This window comes from Acanthochromis polyacanthus, chromosome 8 (assembly GCF_021347895.1).
Source record: "Acanthochromis polyacanthus isolate Apoly-LR-REF ecotype Palm Island chromosome 8, KAUST_Apoly_ChrSc, whole genome shotgun sequence".
NCBI classification, from domain to species: domain Eukaryota; kingdom Metazoa; phylum Chordata; class Actinopteri; family Pomacentridae; genus Acanthochromis; species Acanthochromis polyacanthus.
The window spans coordinates 22591175-22615136 of NC_067120.1; the positions used below are offsets into that span (position 1 = coordinate 22591175).

Consider the following 23962-nt stretch of genomic DNA (forward strand, 5'->3'; position numbering starts at 1 on the left):
TGTGCATAATTACTAATACTTAGTGGATATTGATAAAAAAAAAAATTCTTAAAACTCCTTTGAGGAATTGTTCTTATCCGACACTGGGTTTGGGAATCTTGGCATTTGTTTTAAATGTGAGGGACAGGAAATTATTACTAGAATCATTATTATGCATCACTTTCAAAAGCTGAATAAACTGAGAAATCCATAGTAGAAGAGGTATATATTATATTATTCACAATACACCAGATTTCAATGCACTCAGAAGAAACACTGCATTCTTAGTAACAAATCAGACTCTTCACAAGAATAATACTTCTCTTGTGGACATTATTTCTATGTTTATTTTAATACAATATTTTCTAATTGAACCTGAAATACAGCTGGGTAAATTAGGTCTGTCTGACTTTGCCCAGAGACACTGAAAGACATGTAGGGAAATACTGGAAGCCATGTACAGCCCCTAATGCGGAATTTCCCATTGATTTCAAATTTAGATTGAAAGTGTTCCCATTGTGACAAGGCAAAAAGAATCTTAAAGAGAGCACTCTAAAGCGCCGGTTACAGCATGAAAGCCTTCAGAGTGGTGATAAAAGCTCAAATGAAAGTCTTTCAACCAACATGTCTTGTGGAAATGCAGGTTTTGTTTTATTTTTTTAACATCTCATTCTCTCAGGTATGTAATGTCAAAGCAGTGTGCTGTGAGTTTCTTTTCATCGTGACTGTACTGAGCATGCAGTACGCTGGTGAACGGCAGACCAGGGGAGCTGTGAGGTAAAGTGCTGGTGCCAGAGAGGAAATGAAAATGAGGGTGAAGAGTATGGAGGTGTCAGAACGGCTCGTCAAACTCACTGTACGTCCTATGAATATTTCACTACTGACACACAACAGCCTCCCACCCCAAACTGCACCCCTGGAGACAAAGAAAGACAAAGAAGTGGAGGCAAACAGATTCTTTAGATATATACAGCGGCTACATAGCTTCTGTATATAGTGAAATAGCCAGATGGATAGCTCTCTATCTCCTGACACCACCGTCACCCCACATGGATACCTGTCTCAGGCTTCATCTCGTAGCCCTAAATTTCATGAGGCAGGGCTGACAGGAAGAGTTCTCCACAGCTGACAGCACTGCCTTCCAATGCCGACAGGGGCTGTCTAAAAGCTCACCAACATCACAAAAGCAGGTAACGCCCAGGACAGGCCAACAGACCTGCACACAGACTGTTTTCAAACACACAACACGCCTCCTATTGCAGATCACATGCACCCTCTGCATACATGCACTCATGCAGAAAATGTGGTGCAAAGAGTTCCAAAGGAAAATTTTGCAGCTCACAAGACTCTTCTATTTGTCTCCTCAGAAACAAATTGTCTTGTTTTTGGAGATTACTGACTTCTGAAATCAAATTATTTGAGAATAATGGTCAAAGCACAAGAAAAGCAGGAGTTATTTTGCTGTGCTCAGAGGCTTCTCATGGTTTTCTTTTTAACAACCATATGGAGCAACTAATAGACAAAAAATTTAAAAATGTTGAGCAAGAGGCAGGTTAACCCCGGATAGGCAGAGAGGCCATCACAGGCTGAACACAGTGTGAAGTAACAGTGGTGCAGGTAATTTATAACATATAGGAATAAAGCGTCCAGCCAAACAGATATGCACTGAAAAGGGAAATAAGATGTACCAAAGATACCAACAGTGTCTCCTCTACACTAACTGTGATGTACTATCACATTAGAAACGACCAAAACAGTCGATTTGTAGTAGGATCGCAATCATGTGATCATTAGCAGGCAGCTGACATAGTGTTCACTTGTTGTCATAGTTACAGTGACATTGTGTCGCTATCCCGCAATGATACAGAAATCTTTAACAAATCCGTGGATCCAGACTATATACGTCCTTGTGTCATTTCTGACTTTCCCTGAAAATTTCATCCAAATCCCGTAGTCTGTTTTTGAGTAATGTTGCTAACAGACAGACAAACAGACAAACATACACTGATCGTCACATAAATCCGCCAAGGAATAATTAATAAAATTTGTGCTTTGTCTGCTGTCACAGCCATGCTAGCACGAGCAAAGAGAGTAGTAAAACTCTAAAAAGACTCCCAAATTGGCCACTGCTCATCCAAACAACTTTAAAATCAATACTGCTGTTACCTGTGTTCAGGTATGAAACACTATACAACAGATGCACATATGTTGAGAGATATAAGGACAGAGATTCTCTCATTTGTTCGGGAGATTTGTAACAAATCAGTGAATGTTTATGTGGATCTTAGAAGTAAGACAACTCTGAAATCAGAAAAAAATATCCAGGCTTGAATTTGACCACAGAGATAAACTTGTGGTATTGTGCAGACTCATTTATGAGTCTATCATGTTTTCTTTAGGGTCTTACTGTTGCTCAAGAGCTGATTATTTCTGACAAATGAAAAATAATTGCATTGATCAAGGAAAATTAGGTTTTTATCATCTCAAATTAGGATCGGGCTGAGATGAGATGAAGGCTATCTCTGAGGCACTGACATTAGGAAGTATGAGAAAACGGTCCAAATCTCATATTGATGTTAAATTGAGCTCAGTTATGTCTAGGAGAAATAGACTGGACAAAGAAGATATCTTATCTTTTGACTTTTCCTCTACTCTGAGATGTGTAACAAGGAGGGAAAGTGTGTCTTTGCTGCTGTGCTAAGTAAATTAAGAAGCATACAACCACAACATCAGCTGTTCATGAACTACCACTGTGAATTCTCAAATTTGACGTTTCCCCATCGCTATGTAATAAGCGAGCGGTGAATCAGATAGTTGAATCAGAGGTTATGTCCATCTTTTATATACAGTCCATGATTCAACAATAGTAATATTTTGAGTTAAATGCTAATGTCAGCAGGCTGATGTGTAATGCTGACCTCTTAATGTTCATATTTACTTGTTCAAGATTTTTCTTTAGCACGCAGGTATAGAGACATCTGTTGCATTAGCACTAAACACAAAGTATAACTGCAGCATTAGTTTTGTATGTATTTGGACATTGGTAGTCATACATTTTTTGACCTCATGATGATCAAGTTAGCATCCTGGTGGCACTACAGCAAATAATGCAGCGGAAGCAAAACACATTGCTGGGGAACCACATAATACAGACAATTTTATGCAAATCCATCTAGCAGATGCTAAAACATTTTAAGGAAAAAGTGAAAATATTGACCTTGTTACTGATATATCCTGAAGTATATCCTTCAGTGTTGACAGACTATTAATAATGATGTGAAACCAATCAGATAGTGCTGAGGACAGACTGTTGCTTAGAATCACTGAGAGGCAACCAGAGATAGAACACAGTCAAGGAAGTGCATTTAACAATTCAACATATTTCGCGAAAATGCTGACAATTGTAAAAATGTTGCATATGAGATCCAATAATCTGCCATGTCAATAACCGGTCGATTCCAAATCAGAAGAATGCATCTTCTGAACATCACAGTAATCCATCCAACAGTTTCTGAGATATTCCAGTCAAACTCAGTGGGCCCAAATCCTTTTGGGTGCTATTAATATCTGTACCAAATCTCGTGGCTGTCCATTCGACAGTTGTGTCGACCAATAGACTGAAACTGCCTTCCCTGGAGCCACATCGCACTCCATCACCTACTTCGGACTGTTTTTCTGGACAACTTTGTAGGTGTTTGCCAAACAATGCTTGGTTAGCTGCCAATGCTGCTGGTAGAACAGATGCCCTTATCTGTCGCAGGAAAAAGTACCACATTCAAGCTGGAGCTGGTATTAATTCCCTATTCTCAGCTGAGACAAACAGACAGAATGTATACGGGTCCAAATCCCAACCTGTTTCCACTCAGTGAAACCCTCATGTGCTGAGATAATCATGCTCTACTAATCGTATAACTCCCTCACTCCAGGGAGCAACAATTGCTAAGCTAATGCCATATATAATACAAAGATCATACCTATCAAATCAAACAGTCATCATAAACTTCTTACTTCTTTGAACAGAATGTCCCCATTGCTTATTGAGCTACACTGAGGTGAGAACTACTTCCTTCTGTTATGAATGTGATCCTCAAGGACTGCAAATATTCAACAGTTAATTTCTAGCTTCAGACAGAGCTCTTGGAATCCAATTTTCCCCTTGAGGAACTTTATTAATTCTATGTTTAGGATATATAATGAGCCTCCTTTTGTTTTTCTGAGGCTGCGAACATCTTTGCCTCAAACACTACTGTACCTACTGAGGCAATAAAAATGCAAGACAACACAGCGCACGGAGCAGTCTGAGGCATGTGTTGCAATAAATAGATGCTTTCATTTTGGCAGCTTCGTCTTAAGTGCTGTGTTATGATTTAGAGATTGCCGCGTTGTGCTGATCAATACGTCCGCCTCAAATGAACTGAAGTTCAGAGGGGAAGCAGGGGGTGGAGGAACACTAAAACGGTAAATCAGAGCAGAAGCACTTACTTCCACTGTGTATCCTATGGGCCATTATTGGTGGGTGTACTCACACATCAAAGTGGCAGGGGTCTTCCAGGCTAAAAAGGAATAAGAAACAAAGGACCATTAAATCACAGTGAGAGACCCTGCTCCGAGCAACACGCACACTTAAACACTGCAGTATAAGGACTGTGAAGAGAGTTTAGGACCCACAGAGAAAGACAGAGAGAGGAGGGGAGGTAGAGAGAGGGAACACGACATTGATTTCCCCCCTCTGAAGTGCCAGTTCATCATTCTCTGAGACACACTCTATCGATCCCCCGCCTTTAGTTTGTTTGTAATTTTGGGGGCTCAAAACTGTTCACAAAGATAGATCCTCTTATATGCCACTTGCCTCCGAGATGAAGAATGGAGGGATCAAAGGATATGCGGAGATGACCTCATTTTGGAAGGTTCTCCTCACTCTGTTAGCTTTTGTGTCCTTGTTTAAAAGGGGAGCTCTGAGGTGGGCAAAGTCTTTCTAATTTTCCTCTACTTTCTGTCTTTATCCCAAACAGGATTTCATAAATGTTACTGAAATCAGTATCTGTACATTTCAAGGTAACAGAAGGTGGTTTTTATCACTTTAGCGCCACAATTTTGGGAGCGTGACATCCCTCCTAAATCATCTCACCAGGCTTTTTCTTCTTCTCTGTGTTGTCATCTGGTATGAAGTGAAGGCGGACCTGCTTTATGACTCGAAGTAAGCGTGCAGTGTGCAGTTGGCTAACATCACATTATATAACTTCTCGAAGTTCATCCTTCAACCAATTACCTCCTGCTGGTATCTGGAGCCAGAGCCAGTGGGCTAACTTGCCAAACGCAGTTTTAACTCAGAACCTCTAATGCCTCTCAAAAAGCTCTTTACTGAATTATTCTTCCAATGGGGGATGGAATGCAAAATTTGACATTTTTAGGCAAACACTGTTCCGTGTGGTACAACAATAACCGCAAGTAGGGACTTAAAAGTGAAGGACACAACTGTGAAATAAACACTGCTGATTCTGTGAAACAAAAAAATCTCAGTACATAGAAAATACGTTTACATGTGCAGTGAGACCAAAAGTTATTCGTAGCTAAGACAAATTTTGATTTATAGTAATTTGTATATATTTTTATCTAATCTAATCTAATCTAATCTAATCTAATCTAATCTAATCAATATCCACTGAAACTGTCTAATGGTTTTTGAGAAAATGCAACTTCTATCCCATTTGAAAAGTGCAGATCAGTACTACCATGTTCTACAGCATACTCAACTCAATTGGATGTCATGGCTAAAACCAAATAGCTTTTTATGGACCTCCAATTGTGCATTGTGGCTGCTCACAAAATGGGAAAATGCTATAAAGCCTTTAAGTATTTTCAAGTGCTGATGGTCACAGCGCAAAGCATCATCAAAAAGTACAAGGAGTTCCACACTGAAAAATCTTACAGAGCGTGGCAGGAAGCCAAAAGTGACTCCTGCACTGACAAGAACTGCAGTGTGAGAGCTGGCTGAGATGAATGCAAGGATCGCCACCAAGATGGTCCTGATGAATCTAAGCAATTCTGGTATCAATTTCTCAAATAGGCTCTAAACATGGTCTGCCTGTATGGACGCCTAACAAGGATGACTTCACTTCTCAAAGACAGCCACATAAAACCCATCAACCTTTTGCAAAAGCTCACCTGGACAAAGAAGAAAGTGTGTTTTTTTTTACCGTCATATATTTATGTCCAGTCAGAAGAAACCTTTAGGTCACAATAGTATTTACTATAAAATGAAATTTGGCATTGGAATGAATAATATGAGCAATGTCGCCTGGGTTTGGATCCAGCTTAGGGTCTTTCTGTGTGGAGTTTACATGTTCTCTCCGTGTCTTTGTGGGTTTTCACCGGGTTCTCCAGCTTCCTCCCACAGTCCAAAGACATGCTGAGGTAATTGGTAATTGTAAATTGTCTGTAGGTGTGAATGTCAGTGTGATTGTTTGTCTGTATGTGTAGCCCTGTGATAGACTGGTGATCTGTCCAGGATGGGACAGACTCCAGCTTCCCCGCAACCCTACTGAGGATAAAGAGGTATAGACAATATGTGGATGGATGAATAAAATGGGTCGTAACTGTATGGTAGGTCAAATTTCAACTTTTTCACCATCTTCGTCTCAAATTACACTGGTTACCTTCAGAGTGGGTTTGTTCCCAGATCTCAGCAAAATTGTGCATACTCTTATTTTTTTTTATCGAACTAAGGCTTCCTTTGTAAGTGAAGTGTAAGAATATAATGGTAGAGAGAGATTTGAGTTTTATTTAGTTGTGGTTTGTGAGGTGGGTTCAGCATGTTGCAGTGGAATAAACTCTTTTTTCCCAGAGTGAACAGAGAATGTTTTCACTGCCAACAATGTGTCGGTAAGCAGCATATTTACTGCAGTGTTTTCCACTGTGACCTCCATTGCTTCCGGGGAAACTCTCAACCTGAGAGACAACCACCCACATACAGCCTTACCTTAACATCTCATCTGCACTTTATCATACTCCCACTCCCCCTCATATTCACAGCAACAGAAAGGCATCACCTCAGAATACCTTCAGAGGTACCAAGAGAATACTTAGAGGTCATCTTCTTCAGGAAAATATCCTTTAACCAGGGTTCCCAGAACAAAACAAAACAAAACAAACAGAAACACTCCCACACACTCAAAAAAAAGAGAGAAAATGTCTAAAGTGTACCTCACATCTTAAAGCTCTTATTTTTCACATTCAGGTTATGTTTTTAGTGGAGCTCTTTGTAATTGTTTTCTAATCACCATGCCACCACATCCCCCACTCCGACCCACTTCCACCAGGCTGAAATTATTCTTGAGAAATACAAAATACATTGAATGTAAAGTTGCAGGAGAGATGTATGATGACAGTAAGCCTGCCTTTTTCTGTTATAGTATCAAAAACTTTTAAATATATTACACATTGGCTTAGAAAATACAGTTATCTGTGTTCGCCACAATGTCACCCACCTCAGCAAAAAAACTTATATGTAGCTGTCAGCATGCTGACATTTCTAGCTGGCAGAAAATGTACTGTGATTTGTCTACACACACACACACACACACACACACACACACACACACACACACACACACACACACACACACACACACACACACACACACACAGCTAAAATATAAGGCTGCAGCTAATATTTTAATAATACAGTCTTATTAAGTCTTAATATATTTTTCTTACTGAAGAAATTACCAAATTGCCAGTGTTAGAATCAGCAGTTTTAAGCCCTTAATAGTGTTTGACTGCCACTATATGTATTTACAACCTCTTAACAAAGAGGAAGTGATTTATCCAGATCTGCATGCATTCAAATGGAGATGGGCGACTAATCAATCATGGTGCATAGCAATTGGCTGCAACATAAGCCTACAGAATCTTGGGATTTAGGAGCACATGCTTGAGAGATACTGTTTAAACAGGAGAAAACAGATCCATCTGGTGGTTTCCATTGTGCAATATTTTGATTCTCTGTCTTGGGTTTGCTTTGTAGATGCAGTGCATAGCCTAAGACTGAGTCAATATATCCACACAAACCATGAGCTCGTTCATTGCCTCAGTCTCTCTCAGCAAAAGTAGCAAAAATTCTTTGCTATTGGGCTCAGTTAAAATAATTTACCCATTAAATGTTTATCTGTCAAATACAAAAGATAAATGCCACTTGTGCAGATCTCTGAGATATGTGAATACTGAGGTGAATGGCAGATGGTTACACTGTAATGAACCTTCATCCTCACAGTAACCAGCAGTGAAATGACTGACAGCCTCAACGCTCCGGGTGGAGGTCATCCGTGTGAACGCAGTGCTGCATCCTCCAGATGCTCTTGCCATATTTTCTGCCTACAGGCAGTCTATCTGAAGTACTTCTTCATTTCCTTACTCCCCAGGTTTTTAAAATGTCATTTATGTCTAATGGCCGTTCTCATTAGCTGCATCTGAAAAACACACTCTGGTCATTACCAGCAACATTTGCAGTCAGGCTTCATGCCGAATTCTCTTGTTTGAGTCATCCGTCACAGCCCCGTTCCTTGGCAGTTGGCACCATAAATGACGCAAAGCACAAATCTTCTAATTATCTGCAACTATCTTTATCTGCTTACATAGCAAGTGAATGTGTTTTGACAAGGCTGTTTTATCAGTGTAGCGAGAAACCTGATCTGAAACAACATCCATCATTTTGATGCTGCCAAGGCCACTTGGGGGTCTACACAGGCAGTAGTGCGCTAAGAATTTCACTTTACCTTGGTGTGATCCCCTTGTGTATTGGTAAAGTGGGAGAAGGGAGGGTTGTGAATGAGTGGGACTGCAGTGGAGACAATAGCACTCAACGATCTTTCATTATTTACTTGTACCACTGTCAGATACAGACAAATGTTACAAGAAAACTTCGGTATGCTGGGGAAATGTCTAAAGAAGCCAATTCAGAGTCACAAAGATCAAAAGTTCATTCAACAACCAAGAGATCCACTTTTATCATTGTCAGGTCTACTTGCAACAGAACCATGTCTTGTTATTTCTGCTCCTAACACTGCAAAACAAATAACTGCTTTAGAATCACAGTGGCACAGTTCTTTTTTTTCATTCTGCATACTTCTTTAGAGCAGCACTGTGTGGGTGTGCAACGGCCTGTCCAAGGAAGAAATAGAGAGAGAGGGAAAGGAGGTGGGGAGCATGCTGGCTATCCTTTGTCAACTGCTCAGTGCCATTTAATGGCCTGTAAACCCCTTTGCTGGAGAAAGAACAGGCAATTAGCATACTGAGTGGATTACAAGATTGCTCTGACTCCTGGATTAATGTGTGCACTTAATCTTCTCTTTGCTGAGCGATTCTTGGATCTACAGCTATTCAAGGGGAGCAAATTTCCCCACCTTCCAAAACACAACATGAAAAGGGATTTCTTCCATGTTGCCATCAACATTGTTAAAGTATAGTGTCTTTCTCTACGGGCAGAACTGACCACGATTGTTTTCAGTCTTACTATGTCACATCAGAGGGAGACCTATGTGGAGAAAAGTAGCCCTGTAGTGTATCTCAGTGCCCCAAAAGACTTCTTCATTTCAACCCAAGTGTCCCCACACATGGTACCTTGCCCTAAGTAAAAACAATCTCAGTCAACGTAATAAAATGTATACTCTTTCATCAACTCAACAATAAACACCGCCCCCTCCCAAAAAAAAAAAGAATCCATTTCCATTTTTTTATAGCACATGCTTCATATTTATTTTAATGATTATAGTTACTGATAAACTGAAATGAACATGTCTAGGTGACCCACTGTCATTGCTTGACACTTTCCTGGTGAACACCCTAAAAACACCCCACAGGGTCACTTACCAAATGTTCCTGTATGACTTCAAACCAAAACAAAGGCAAACTTTGCATGACTCCTTGAGGCAACACGCAACACTGTGTACCAACTGATGTTTTAGAATCTTCTACTCCATGTCCTTGAACATAGAAGTGAAACATTTGAAAGTCTCTGACAAAACTGTGCCATACAGCACCCCATCTTCTTGATTGCTATCCTCTATCTGTACTCTATATGATAAACATGGGGCTGCACTCCATATCTCCACAAACTCGGGCTTCATCTGCTATCTCTTCCATCATTCCTGAATCACTATACCTATTCGCTGGCTTTGATATGATCTTTAATCCACGACTCCCCACCTCACCTCAGAATCTTTTACCCCGAGTGTCAGGCCCAAAATGAAAAGAGCTGATAACTTTGCACAACTATTGCTCACTGCCAAGGCAGGGTGTCTTAAAATGGCAACCTCAGCTACACATAGCCCACATTCAGGGACACACATACAAACACAAAAGTGTTCACACTGTGGCTGATAAAAGCAGGTATTTATTCATTCACATCAGGTATTTACAGAACAAAAAGCTCCAAATGCTGACACTTACTTCTGATATCTTCCAGGTGGTACATATGCCAAATGACTCATCATGTTGTAAAGTTTTTAATTTTTTTTTTTTTATTAAAAATGCTTAGGACAGCTTGTTTGCTTTATAGAATTTGTGTGAAAATGGGCTCAGGAGCAATAACCGAATGCATCGCTCCCGTTCTCTAAATATCAACAAAGATTTCCATCTTTGCAGCAATTCTCGGCCTGCATCCTCACAGATAAAAGCCTTTCAGGAGGCACTCTTTCAAAAAAAAAAAAAAAACTAAAGTGCTGATTCACTGCATTGTGTCAAAAGGGAACAGATGGTGGAGGTACAGCTTTGTTGTCCATTGAGATGAGCGCTGAATGTTCCAACCACTAAAGTGGTACATCTAACCTACACTCTGTTGTATATCAAGCTTCACTCCTGACTCATTTTTTGGTGACTAAATGCTGTGGAAAAGGAGCAAGTATAGAAAAGAGAAAGAGAAAGAAAGCCTGGATCCCTGGACGCATTAAGAATGCGTTTTCTCCTTAGAAATCGATAATGTCTCATTGCCTTCAAGATCGCCAGGAATGCCATCACATTCAATTTATTCATTCATTCTTCTCAATGAGCACACTGCGGTGATCCACTGTTTTCCATCCCATCAGCCTCCTTCTCACTCCTGGTCCATCTGCTGGGAGGTTTCTTTAACATGTGAAGATTTTTTCTCTGCCTTTCTAACAAAGGTATCTATCTGAAATCTGCAGTCCACAACCCTGGAGTTGTCTTTGCTGGATTGCATCACGAGCAATAAGCACCGACATGCTTATTTTTCTCTCATCAGGCCAAGATGTGATATGCCACACCGCATGATTATTTTCCCCACACACTTCCTGAGTCTTGCTTTAAGGAAGCATCCAGTTGAGATGAAGAATCATCTCAAACCACCCACCACTTTATGACTTCCCCAAAAGCTGCTTGTGTTTACCTCCAAGGTGCCCTGTGACTCAGCAGGGTTCAAAGCAGCACCCATTGCACAGCAGATACTTAATAAAATTCATTCAGTCCCCTTAATTATCAACATTAGCTATAGAACATAGGAGCACAGAGACTGTCAGACAGCTGCCACCAGTCCCTGGTCCCTCTCCAAAGAGTGAATCGAGGACATGAAACATACTCAGACATCACAGACAGCAACAAACCACCAGCTGTGGGGTAAGCAGTCGAAAAAAATTACAGATTGCAGAAGTGGCCTTAGGGGATAAATGGTTTGTGCCAGATGTAGTTTTCAAGAATTGACTGTGATAATATTTTCATCTAGATGTACCTGTTAAATACAGCTGGCTGGTTTTTCAGTCTGAGCCATAGATTAGTGAGATTAAAAATTCTCCCTTTTATGTTCTAATGACTAAAACATCCACTTGTAACTTTCCTGATTTCCAGAACTTGACGGAAATCTCACAGGATGCTTGTGTGATAGTGTACACTCTGTGAATCCCTGCAAGCACGTAAGTGTGTGTGTGTGCACACTCGAACCACTTCTGCTGAGCATAACAATAAAACACAGCTGAATGTGAAGCCCTCACTCAGCAACTTTAATGCTGGCTCCGCGAACAAAGGGGTCAGAGCTTACAGTAATTTTTGTTCTCTCCACATCAATATATGATGCTTCACTGGGGGCAATGAGAACCTGTCCAGAGTTATAAAAGGGATGTGTTTGTACGAGGCAAGCGAACACACTCTCTGTGCACATCAGACACCTTTTGACCCTTCAACAATGTAGGGTGTGAAACAGCGAGGCCTTAACAGCTCAATTCTAGATTCCCTCACAAAACCACTGAAGTCAGCTCCGGTTTATTACAGCTAATGTACCATCTGCTTCCCAGGGCGACTCCTCATTAAATATGGAGGAGATAAATAACATATCTCCTGTCCGCATCGCTGAATCTTAATGTGACCAGAGCTGGTAGACAGAGGACTGAGACAGGCCTGACAGCCCCTTTTCACATTAGGCAGTGTGTGCAACATGGTGAAAAATGCAAGCAGAAGTTCTTTAAAGGATTGCTGCTCCAGACAGCCTTGACAGATATTTTGCATCTGAAGACATCCCAGGGAGCTTGTCACATTTATGCTCTGAGCTAAGATTCAATAAATTCAAGTTTCCCTTGCACCCACAAATCAATACGTCTTCTAAATACACTGCTTTACTTTCACATTTTTACATTATGAAATCAAACGTCTGCAGCAGTGGGCGCTCCTTAAGTCAGGTCGAGACAAAAAAAATCTGCTTCGAAGGGCTTTATGATGCGTTCTTCCAATTAAAAACATAAACTGGAAAACAAAGCGTCCTTTAACAGGAGACATATGAACAATAACAGGGAAATGAGGAGGCAGAAACTTGGTCAGCAGAGTTCATTTATGTAGTGTTTGTTCATAAAATGGTCCATATAGTCCCTAAGAAATGTTGAAGATCACCAGTTCGGGGAGTTTGAGGTAACGCATTTGGCAGTTTTATAAACTCATCAGTAATGCAAAGTAATCTCCTTTGTTTATCTATTTCTCCAGACAATTAAATTCTCCGTTACTGTCACTGTGTATTACAAGGACATACGTGTGTGGGAGTGTAGATGTGTGAGTATGGAAGCGAAAAAAATAGCTACTCCCTTGACACTGCTTAATTTAAGTTGGCCAGTCGGTATGAGGTGGTTTATATAAGCATCTGTTCGCCATCCAGTAAATCCGGCCTGGAACAACCTGGGGGAGGAGTGTAGGGTTGGGTAGGTGTTTAGATCAGGTGTTGGTTGATTATGTAAAGGCAGGCATGCAGCACGTTGTCATGTGAGCCCTGAATGACAGGCACACAAACAAGGCCGATCAAAAAAACAACCAAAAAGCATTTTTTCAACGGTCAGGCATCTCATGAGGATTTGCCCCAGCATGTCTGATGGCCAGTGCAGCACTGTCAAATACTAGATATATGCCAATCAGGGATAACATTATGACCACCTCCCTGATATTGTGTTGGTCTCCATTTTGCTGCCAAAACAGTCCTGAGCTAACTCCACTAGACCCCTGAAGGTGTGTTGTGGTATCTGGCACCAGATTCTTTAAGTCCTGTAAGCTGCAAAGTAGGGCCTCCATAGATCAGACTTGTTGCTCCAGCACATCCCACAGATGCTTGATTGGATTGAGATCTGGGGAATTTGGAGGCCAAGAAAACACCTCAAATTTGTTGTTGTGCCCCTCAAATCATTCCTGAACCATTTTTGCTTGGTGGCACATCGTATTATCCTGCTGAAAGAAGCCACAGCTAACAGGGAATACCGTTTCCATAAAAGGGTGTACATGGTCTGCAACAATGCTTAGGTAGATGGTACATGTTAAAGTAATATCCACATGGATGGCAGAACCCAAGGTATCACACTGCCTCTGCCAGTTTGCCTTACTACTCATGTACATGTGTTTTTCAAGAACGTGTACATACATTTACCAAGAAGAACAAAGTTTGAGTTTGTAGGCATCCTGCGCCTGGAGAAGATGACCAAATTAAGTAATCTTACTTACGTTCGCCTTATAATTTTAAACTGTGGTCACATTTAATGTGAACCTCCAACATGGAAATAAACAAAGGGATATTTTGTCCCCTTTAATCACAGTTCTCAACACTAGCTCTTTTTATTCAAAATGATGGCATGAATAATTTAACAAGAACTGCCAGGGAAAGAATGTTAGTTTGAAATAAATTCTGGACTGCAGTATTCTGGTTCTTCTAAGAATCAATAAACATTTTTTAGGTTCAGCCCCTCAGTACAACCAGAGCTGAGGAAGGGGTCTTTCATCTACTTAAGAGTGATGCAACATATCTTGTTTTCCCACCCAGGGAACAAAGGTTGCAACACAACCAAGACATTTTACTTTATTCAGTCGCATAAAAGCTATTGGGAATGAGCTTTATCCCCAAGCTGAATTCATATCCACATCACATCAACTTGCACAGATCCCAAGAGATTTTTCAGAGCATGATGTTAGCAATGATGCTGCAAGACTAAAGCATCTACGTAACAGAAACATTGAAAGAAGTACAATTAGTGTGAAATTGGGAAGTTCTTTTCCATATCAATCAAAGGAATAGAAAATATTTTGTGTTCATAGGGATTCTTAAAAGATTCCCCAAGTGCTTAAATAAAGATTCAGTGTTGTACAGTATGATACTATTAGTAAAACTATTTCTATCTTCAAGTATTAATTGAAGCGAGCGATCAAGCAGTCAAATTCAAAATCAGTCAGTTTTTTTTAAGTGGAAATTTTAGAGCCCCACTTTACTACCTGTGAGAAAGCAACAATCTTTCATCTGTTTTTGTTGTCACTCAGACAGCTTGAATGTTCTATGTTAACCATACCTTTAATGACAATTCTATTGTATACTTACAATAATGTTGTAGATGTCCCATCTAAAGACACTGTAGCATGTACTTAAGTGAAAAACCTCTTCTATCTGTGCTCCACAAATATACTTTCCAGGTGATATTGCCACATTGCAACTTGCAGCCAAAAGCACAGGACTTGTATGAAATTTTAGGAGACCGGAATGGCTAATAACTGTTATGAACAAAGCAGCTACAGCACCAAAGTGCCAATATATGCTCCTGCTTTCCCAAAAGCCTCCAAGAGAAATTATTTCAAAGCCAACCATACCTAGTTAAACATAATCTAAAAAATGGGACTCAATTTGCCAACTTTAATACACTGGGATTGTCATCCCTCAGCATAAAACAGAAACAGAGTCCTTACTGCACTGAAATGCTTGTCTGTCTATGGCAGAGCACTGCTGAATTTCTAACCAAATTCACTGCAGTATGTGCTCACAGTACCATAAGAAATACCTCATTCAACATCTTGGCTCACTGACTGTTTAATCACATAAAAACATTCAGAAAGGCAGATTTTACTTGAAAGCCTTTAAATATTACTAGATAGAGTTGAACCATCTCTTGAGCTGTCATGGTCAGGCACTCGTGTTTTCAAACAGAAATCACATGTCACAACAGGCTTGAGACACTGGAAATTCTTCTGAGCAGCTGTCCAAATGTTTTTTTCTCAGCACTTTTCTCAGAGGCACTTACTCTGTGCAGTGCCAAAGAGAATACTGTGAGCTATAAAGAGCTCCCTGGAGTTTTTTCCCTTCTTCCCTCCACCACTGGACACACTGGAGAGCTCTTTGCAGATGGACACATGCTGTGCAGTCTCCTCCTGAAAACACCACAGGGTACATTTGGGGAGGCACACTCTACAGGCAGGAGGCTTTACTGAAAGCTCAAACAGCAAAGGCTGCTGAAGTCAGCTTCTGGCACGATGAAATAAAGCTGGCAACTCATTATGCATGGTGCCTTGCCACTATCTCCTTATATCTTCCTTTGTCTTTTGTACTTTCATTTCTCAACTGCCATATTTTCTAACTGTTTGCTTACGTAATTCCCTAAGGCAAAGCAATGATTTCACAAAGACTCCCTTATATAAATATAATTTTTAAGGGCTGGTCCCTTAAGGAAACAAAACACATTTTTCGATAATGTGCCACCTTAGTGTTCTGTTGATTTATGATGTAAGTAGTCATGTGTTACCATCTTCCAGCTTAGTGGTGACTTTCAAACGCACTGTGCAACCGTGACGACCCCTTGGCCCTGCAGCAGCTCCAGAGCTGGGTGACCCTAATTACAGTGTTGGCTTTGCTGCCAAACCATCTCACTGGAAACCAGCCACAGCTTTGGCGACCCCGGCATCCGAGCTGTTCCCAATGGAAAGCAATTTAATGCTTGGCTGCTCAAAGAACAAAATATATGCAGCACAAGAAATCCCTTAGATAAATTAGAGCGGGCCAGTGGACTTTGTAAGAGCTTTGTCTGAGGCCTGATGAGCCACCTGTCACCTTGGAGGTGACATGAAACCACAACATGACTGGAAGCAGTCGAACTGTGTCACCAGGCAGCAGGTACAGAGATTTCCCGTGGTGGAAGACTGCTGGGAAAAGAGCAGTGCACCTGCAGGTCATTGGTGTGCTAATAACAGGGATATTGACAAATAGAGGAACTCAAGTGGAGAATTGTACAGTATAGTGAAGTTGCAGCATTATTAACTTCAATTTAGACGTGTTCAGTTTTTAACTGTTGGCCTTCTTGTATTGGGAAATAGTTCAAATAATAACTTGCATAACTTCAAATTTAGGTTCAATCACATTTTGTCCAAAAAACATGCCTGTAACTCATGCCTGTCACTTTCATGTTATTGAGCAGATATGTATTAAAGAATCCAATATATGCAAGCGTAATATTAACTGAAATGTCAAAAGGTATTAAGGCAACAGTCTTAGGCCCTCAACAGAGCCTTAAAGGTAAGAAAAAAAATGCAGGGGTGGCCTCAGGGGCATTATTAGATGCCAGATCGTATTGTATTTTAGTGGTGTACATTATCCAAATTAAATGTGCAATTGCTCACATTACCACAAAGTCACTACCACTGAAACCTAAGGGTGCTGGAACAAATGGCAGTTGCTCACTGTGCCAAGCTGGTAACTTGGCTTTCTGTGTACTGAGATAAAAAGAAATTGCAAGTAAAGTTGGGGTTCATTACTCTTCCTTCCTGTTCCTCTGCTTCCTGTCCATCAAGTCATTCTTTCTGTTTAACTCACCTCCTTTTAGGTTACCTAAAGCATTTTTTTAGCCCATGAAAAAGCTTTAAAATATTGAATATAATCGCTATCAATGAACTTTGAGTTTGCAGTAATCTGTAAACGTAGGAGACAGATGAAAAATGCAGATAAATATAAATGAAATATACTTGTTTAAGTTAACGTTTATGTCTGTTCACCAATTCAGTCATCAACCAAAAATGTTTTAAATTGAAAAATTTGCTGATTATGTCAGATATTGCTATTTGATGCCATCAGTCGTGATTAATTAATTACAAAGCCTCTAATTAGATACATTTTTTAATTGTGTCCTATCACTAATGTTTATCTTACTTGGTTAATGTCATTTTTGCTCCTGGACCTCATATGTTAAGTAATATTAGCTGGAAATCAATATTTTGCAAATGTCTATTTAACTTGTAAAATCTATTATGAGTTATCTTAAGCTAATAACTTTTCTCCGGTAAGTCGCTGCCCTATTTTCCAAGACGACACTCCTCTGACTCTCTGACCTGTTGCCTGGATGCTGGACGTGACATCGAGCCGTGCTCTCGCGAGTAACGTCATATTACCCTATCAAAGAGTAGATACTGAGCAAGACAATTATCCGTAGTTTACCTTAGTACTCACGAGTACCCGACACAATGCAGGACTCTGCTGTGAAGGTGGAGACGTGCAGCAGTGGTGTATTTGCCACAATAAAAAAAGAAAGAAATTTGAAGGAGATAGCCAGGATTTAGGAATGGTGGCCTGCTGCTGCTGAATGAATGCAGAGCAAACACTGGGATCCGAAGATCAACAGGCCTCCAGATGAACACCCACAGGCCGATGCGTGTCGGAGATTGACGGCTGGGACGCATATTTTGACAGACAAAAAATTAAGACATTTTATTTTGATGTTACAAGATCACCATAATCTTCAAATTTAGAATTAAATTTTGAAAATTAACAATGTAAAATAAAAGAAATTTTAATTAAATAGCCTGCTGATAATTTATTTTCCAAAGCTACAGGGACCCGCAACAGAGGCATGAAAGAGCCGCATGCGGCTCTGGAGCCGCGGGTTGCCGACTCCTGATCTAGTTCATTTTTTTTAATGTATATGCTTCCTGTATCTTTGATCTTTAAAAAAGTGTAATTTTGATTAATTTTTATGCAGATGATTCACAGATTTATCTGCTGCTGAAACAAAACCAAAACCACACCCCCTATGAGACTGTTTAAACAGCTGCCCTTCATCTAAACAAATAGAAGATTGAAGAAGGTGTGATCTTTGGAGCTAGCGAATTCCACGTCTTAGTGCCAACCTCAGCCCTTTGAGGTGCCTGCCGCAAACCTTTTGCAACAAACCTAGGAGCGATCTTTGACAACACTTTTACATTTCAAAATCAAATAAATGCAGTTGTTAGAACTAGCTGAAGCTGATGGTTCCTGCGAAGGTCAAGCCTTTTCTTTACTTCAATGACTTTCAGCAGTGATTCACTTTGTCCAGGCTTGGCTACTGCAAAGGTCTCAACTCTCACCTGCAACTGATCCAAAAATGTATCCAACCTAAATTGGGTTCTCTGCATTTGCTCCCAGATACATTTAGAATTGATTTTAAGATTTTATTATTCAAGTGTCTAAACAGGTTGGAACCTCCATCCACTGTGATATTTTAACTTTGTTCACTCCCACACGATAACTGCTGACCAGATGTTCCTGGTTGTCCTGAGCTCTTTCCATGAAATCATGGAAAGGCTTTTGCAGTAGCTGCTCCTAATATGTGCAATAGCCCGCTCTGCAAAACCAGGACTTAATGGACACTTTCATAACCCACTTTTAAAAAATACTTTTATTCCTTGGCCTTGTTTTTAAATATGCATATGAATAGATTGACTTGACTTTGTGACAGTGACAGTCCCAGTGAACAGTCTGGATTCAAACTGTACATATGTTGCTGCAGCCTCAGTGTGTTTGACACATCAGTGATGGTCAGCATTGCCAAGCCAAACTGCTTCTGTCCTTCAGCTTTGAAATATTCATGTTATTTGGGATGTTTCTGCATGGAGTTTGCATGCTTTTCATGTGCATGTGTGGGTTTTCTCCGGGTACTCCGGCTTCCTCCCACAGTCCAAAAACAAAAACATGCTGAAGTTAATGTAAAATTCTACATTTTCCATAGGTGTGAATGTGAGTGTGCTTGTTTGTCTGTATATGTAGCCCTGTGATTGACTGGTGACCTGTCCAGGGTGGGATAGACTCCAGCCCCCTGCAACCCTAATGAGGATTAAGTGGTGTATAGATAATGGATGGATAATACACATCACCTGCAAATGCTGCTATATATAAGATGGACTACAGGAGGCAGCAAAATAATAAAAAGAACAAGTTTTTGACTTCCAAAAAAGAGATCTGAAGAAGTCTGTGCAGATAAAAATATATGTTATTATTCAATATTGTTTTTCACAGTATTTTAAGCTGTGAAATCTGTAGTTGGAAAGTGATAAAAAAAAATAAAAATGTTCCTTCTGAGTAATTAGAAGTGGTAACAGAAAAATGTCGTTTGAAGTACACTGTGCAAGGGTGGTTGAGGAACAAATCAGCCTGGGTTGAGAGGTGCTCAGCTATAGCTAAGACCATGATGACCTTTAGATTGAAACAATGTCCTGGGGAGTCAAACACATTAAGCACAGTAGCTGGAGTGAGCCCTGCACTGAGAATCCATCTCCTTAGATTAGCTGACAGCAAACAGGCCACCGACTGGAGCCTGCCTCAGTGGAGTGACGCCGGTGATGCCTTGAAGCAGCCTCGACAATGTAATCCCATTTGCCCTCCAAAGAATGGAGTTGTGCCTCCTTGGACCCTTCTTAAACACAAAAATACACAGCGAATACACACACATTCCCACTTAGGAAGGACAAGATGGAACCTGCAACTGTGCAGCAAAATCCTTTATCTTTCATGTTCTGGACCAAACGTGTTCCTTTCATAGCTGATTTGCAGTTGCAGGCTTGTATAAGCAATCAGTTTTCCTTACTCACTGAGATCAGTCCCATTAGAAGGACAGTAGTCAGCACTGAGACACCTAACCTGCAAGAAGGAGGGCTATCGCAAGTCATTCATTCCATCTGCTATAAGACTTTATAACATCAACAACAATGGCTGATGTTAAAACAAAACTGGACTCTCTCACATTGGCTTTTATCATATAATCTGCACAGTTCTTGTACTATTTGAGTCTCTTGTACTTCTCATCATTCCGTAAGTCACTTTTTTTTCCCATCCTACACTCCTGAAAATATTGGGATTGTTATTATGATTACTGTTTACTGTGATGATTAATGTTTACTGTTGCTTATTGTCGCTCTACTGTATGATGCATGCTGCTGTAACATGGGAAATTTCCCCGGACAAGGGGGAGTAATAAAGGATTATCTTATCTTATCTTATCTTATTCTTGTTCAACCGTAGTTGCATGATAAAATGATTAATTTTGGTCAATATCAAAGATTACTGCTAATTCCTATTTACATATTATATAAAAGAGCAGGAGAAAAATGGTTTATTTTGAATTTGCTAACCTTATGTTGGATTTAACTACCCACCTTAAGTAACCCTAACAATAATAACCTTAATAATTACAATGGTAACACAAAAATTGATAAAGTTGTGTACACACATGAACAAAAAGAAAAAAGAAATGATCTCAGTCTGATACACATTCAGTAAAGAAAGCAAATAAAATCTAGAGTCACAAGAACAAAGCTACACAGTGGGGAGGTTACGGTTCCAAGTGTTCACCAGGCAGGGAGCTGCACCAGTCCCCGTCTGCATGGATTAGACCACCAGAGGTGCATTACTTAGATGGGTTGGTGGGGACACAGGATTATGGGTGTTTTTGGACTGCAAAGTCTGTTTCACAAAGGCAACCGCTGGCCATACCCCCTATTGGGGTTGATCAAGAGATCCAGGCAGCCACAGACTAGCAGACCTCGGAGGGCCTACATGGCAGCCACAGGAAGAATGGATTAGGGTCCATTATCACAAGATATGATAAACAGCTACGAGGTAAGGAGTCAGCACAATCTGGGTGATTCTTGTAACCAAACTTTGTGTTTTGTTGTTTGCTTTCATGTGAGTTTGTGTTTTTTATGATATGAAATTATCTATGAAACTAGTAAACATTCTATTCGACAGTTTTCATTTTGTACTTGACAAAGTGTCTATCGACAGTACGTACCACTGCCATTGGTGGACCATTTATTCTGGCACAGTTGGGGTCCACTTGTCCCGTTAGAAGGAAGCGTCACTGCAAATCAATGCAAAGTTGTTCTGAGTGATCACCTTTATACTATGATAAAATATTTTTATCCTGATGGAAGCGGTCTCCTCCGGGTTGATACCTCCATCCATAGGATGCAAAGGGTCACTGAATAGTTTGATGAAAATCATGTAAATCATATGTTAAGGGCTTCACAGTCACCAGATCTAAACCCAACTGCAACACCTTTACAAGATTTTAAACCAACATGTCAGGCAGCACTCTCAAATGCCATCATCAAAACACTAAATGTGGGAAAAACCTTCTGCAAGAATTTTTCCAGAGACTTGAAGAATCAATGCCAAAGAGCAGTTAAGCTGTTGCGGTGGCACATGGTGGCTCACCTTCTTGTGCTGGCTTTCCTTTAATTTGTCACTCATCTACACTACCGTTCAAAAGTTTGGTGTCCTTTACAAATGTCCTTATTTTTGAAAGAAAACTGTTTTTCTCCACTAAGATAACATTAAATTGATCTGAAATACAGTCTAGACCTTGTTAGTGTGGTAAATGACTATTCCAGCTGGAAAGCATGAAATTGCCTGGGTGTGTGTGTGTGTGTGTGTGTGTGTCTGTGTCTGTGTGTCTGTGTGTCTTGTTTCTGCTATTCCGGTGGGGACTTTGACCTGACTATTTGTTATAAAGGTGGGGACTTGTCTTACGGTGGGGACCTAAAATGAGGTCCCCACGGGTGGCAACACCGTTTTCTTGGCCATATTGTTGTTAATAAAAAATGTAAAAGTGCAAAAACGTTTGTTTAGGGTTAGGCATTGATTTGGTGATGGTTAAGGTTAGGGTTAGGGTAAGGGTTAGGAGTTAGATATGAATGGGAGTCAATGGTAAGTCCCCACCGGTATAGAAAAACAAACATGTGTGTGTGTGTGTGTGTGTGTGTGTAATATATACGGTATATATATGACTTAGTGTCAGCTGAACAAAAACTGTTTAAAAGTTTCTTGATTCAATAACTACTACTAAGTTTTCAGTACATAAATCCCATTATTTTTATCCATTATTAATATACCTCCAAGAAATCTGATTCTTGCTTTCCCAATATGTTTATTTATGTTTATGATAAACAAAGAGCTCAGAAAGTGCCTCCAACAACAAAGAATAGACAAGCGTGGGAGAAAAACAAAAGCCTCCTTGCTAATCTGCATGCAGAATAACACACTGTGAGGTTAAAACGAGTGCCACCCTGTAAGGCTTACGGCCACCAGGGTAAGGCCAGTGTTGCAAACTTGTGCTTGCTGAGGATCAATATCCACATGGGCATCTTTCCCCAAAATAACGACAACAAGCTTTAAAAGAAGGTCCAAACACTGTGCAGTACAAACATTTCTTCAAAAAAACACTGATACCCAGTGGAAGGCCTCCTCCACGCCACCAAAATAATCCCAGAGACAGCAGCTCCAGTATTTTACTTTGATGGTAGCACTGTGTCCATAAATGATACCAAGCAATACCCTGTGCTGCTGTTTGTTGTTGAGCTGTTGGGGCCTGGGTTTGTCTGTAAGTGCTGAGTATATTTACCCTCTATCCAGTGCTATGCTTTGTTGCACTCTGTGAAACAAGGAAGAATTCAATTACATGGTGGCCGAGGCCCTGACAAGAGCTCACTCTTGTTTCAATCACCCCACAGGTGGATATGGGGAAGAGGAGAAGTGGCGCTGCAGTCACCACACTGTGGACCACCAGAGGGCAATGAGGCGTGAGGAGGCTCTCAGAAGGTGGTGGTCAGTGGCACGGAAAGATGTGCAGGGAGCAGTAGTCTGGGTCTAATCGGACTAGGTCAGTTAAAATAAGTTAATTTGGAAACTCTGTAGTCATAAGAGATAAGGTAGCGGGATGGCAGCTGCTATAAATTAGAAGAAATAAAACAGAATCTACATGTTTTGGCATCATTAAATATGATGCTTCAATGGTCCGCTGCACAAATTGGAGGCAGCACAACATCTGTTTCAGGGCCCTCGTTCTGCGGCTAAATGTCTGTTTATTATATTACCTTATTTTCTTTTCCAAACAAAAACTGTACGGTCCGTGACCGCATTGTAAAGAACGAGATGTGTGCACTGCAGCCATCGCACATCCTCTCCAAGGATCCAACACGTGCCCAGAGCAGATGAACGGACTCCAAGACAACAAACACCATCAATCATCATGATTGTCACACTTTTCATTGAGTTCATAATTTCCCTGCGAACACGGCCGTGGATCCGCGGCTGCAGAGACGATTTAAGGCCGTAATCAACCATGTTATGAGTCCACATTGACAATTAATGGGTGACAATGGCAGTAAGAGGGTGTCACGGGAGCACTTTTAAACCTTGTTTGTAAAGCCCTATGTATTTCACCTTATTCCTCTCAATAACGTGATATGTTTGTCTGTATTCCTCAGGGCTCAACTGTCTACAGTGATTGAATGCCATCCTGTCCTGGAGGAGGCCAGATCATTTAACTGCTATTCTCTTCAGTTCCCTATGGAAATGCTTTGTGTGTGTGTGTGTGTGTGTATGTGTGTGTGTGTGCCCTGTCCGCCCGATTGTGTATACAGCCCATAAATGATATTAATGGTTAAAGCCTAC

At 40.5% G+C, this 23962-nt stretch overlaps 1 protein-coding gene across 7 annotated transcripts in view; it reads right to left on the minus strand.

The window, feature by feature from the left end:
• The window catches only part of mgat4c (mgat4 family member C), a 128469-nt gene that overhangs the window by 68699 nt on the left and 35808 nt on the right, over positions 1 to 23962 (minus strand). For 5 of the 7 annotated variants that reach the window (XM_051951966.1, XM_022211041.2, XM_051951969.1 and 2 more), the window contains exon 2: positions 4462 to 4532. The exons of 1 other annotated variant lie outside the window; for it this stretch is intronic. In XM_051951966.1, coding sequence (XP_051807926.1) covers positions 4462 to 4486 — 25 coding nt within the window. In that variant the 5' untranslated portion in view covers positions 4487 to 4532. The remainder of the gene's footprint in view (positions 1 to 4461; positions 4533 to 23962) is intronic. One more of the 7 variants, XM_051951970.1, reaches the window with a different exon arrangement.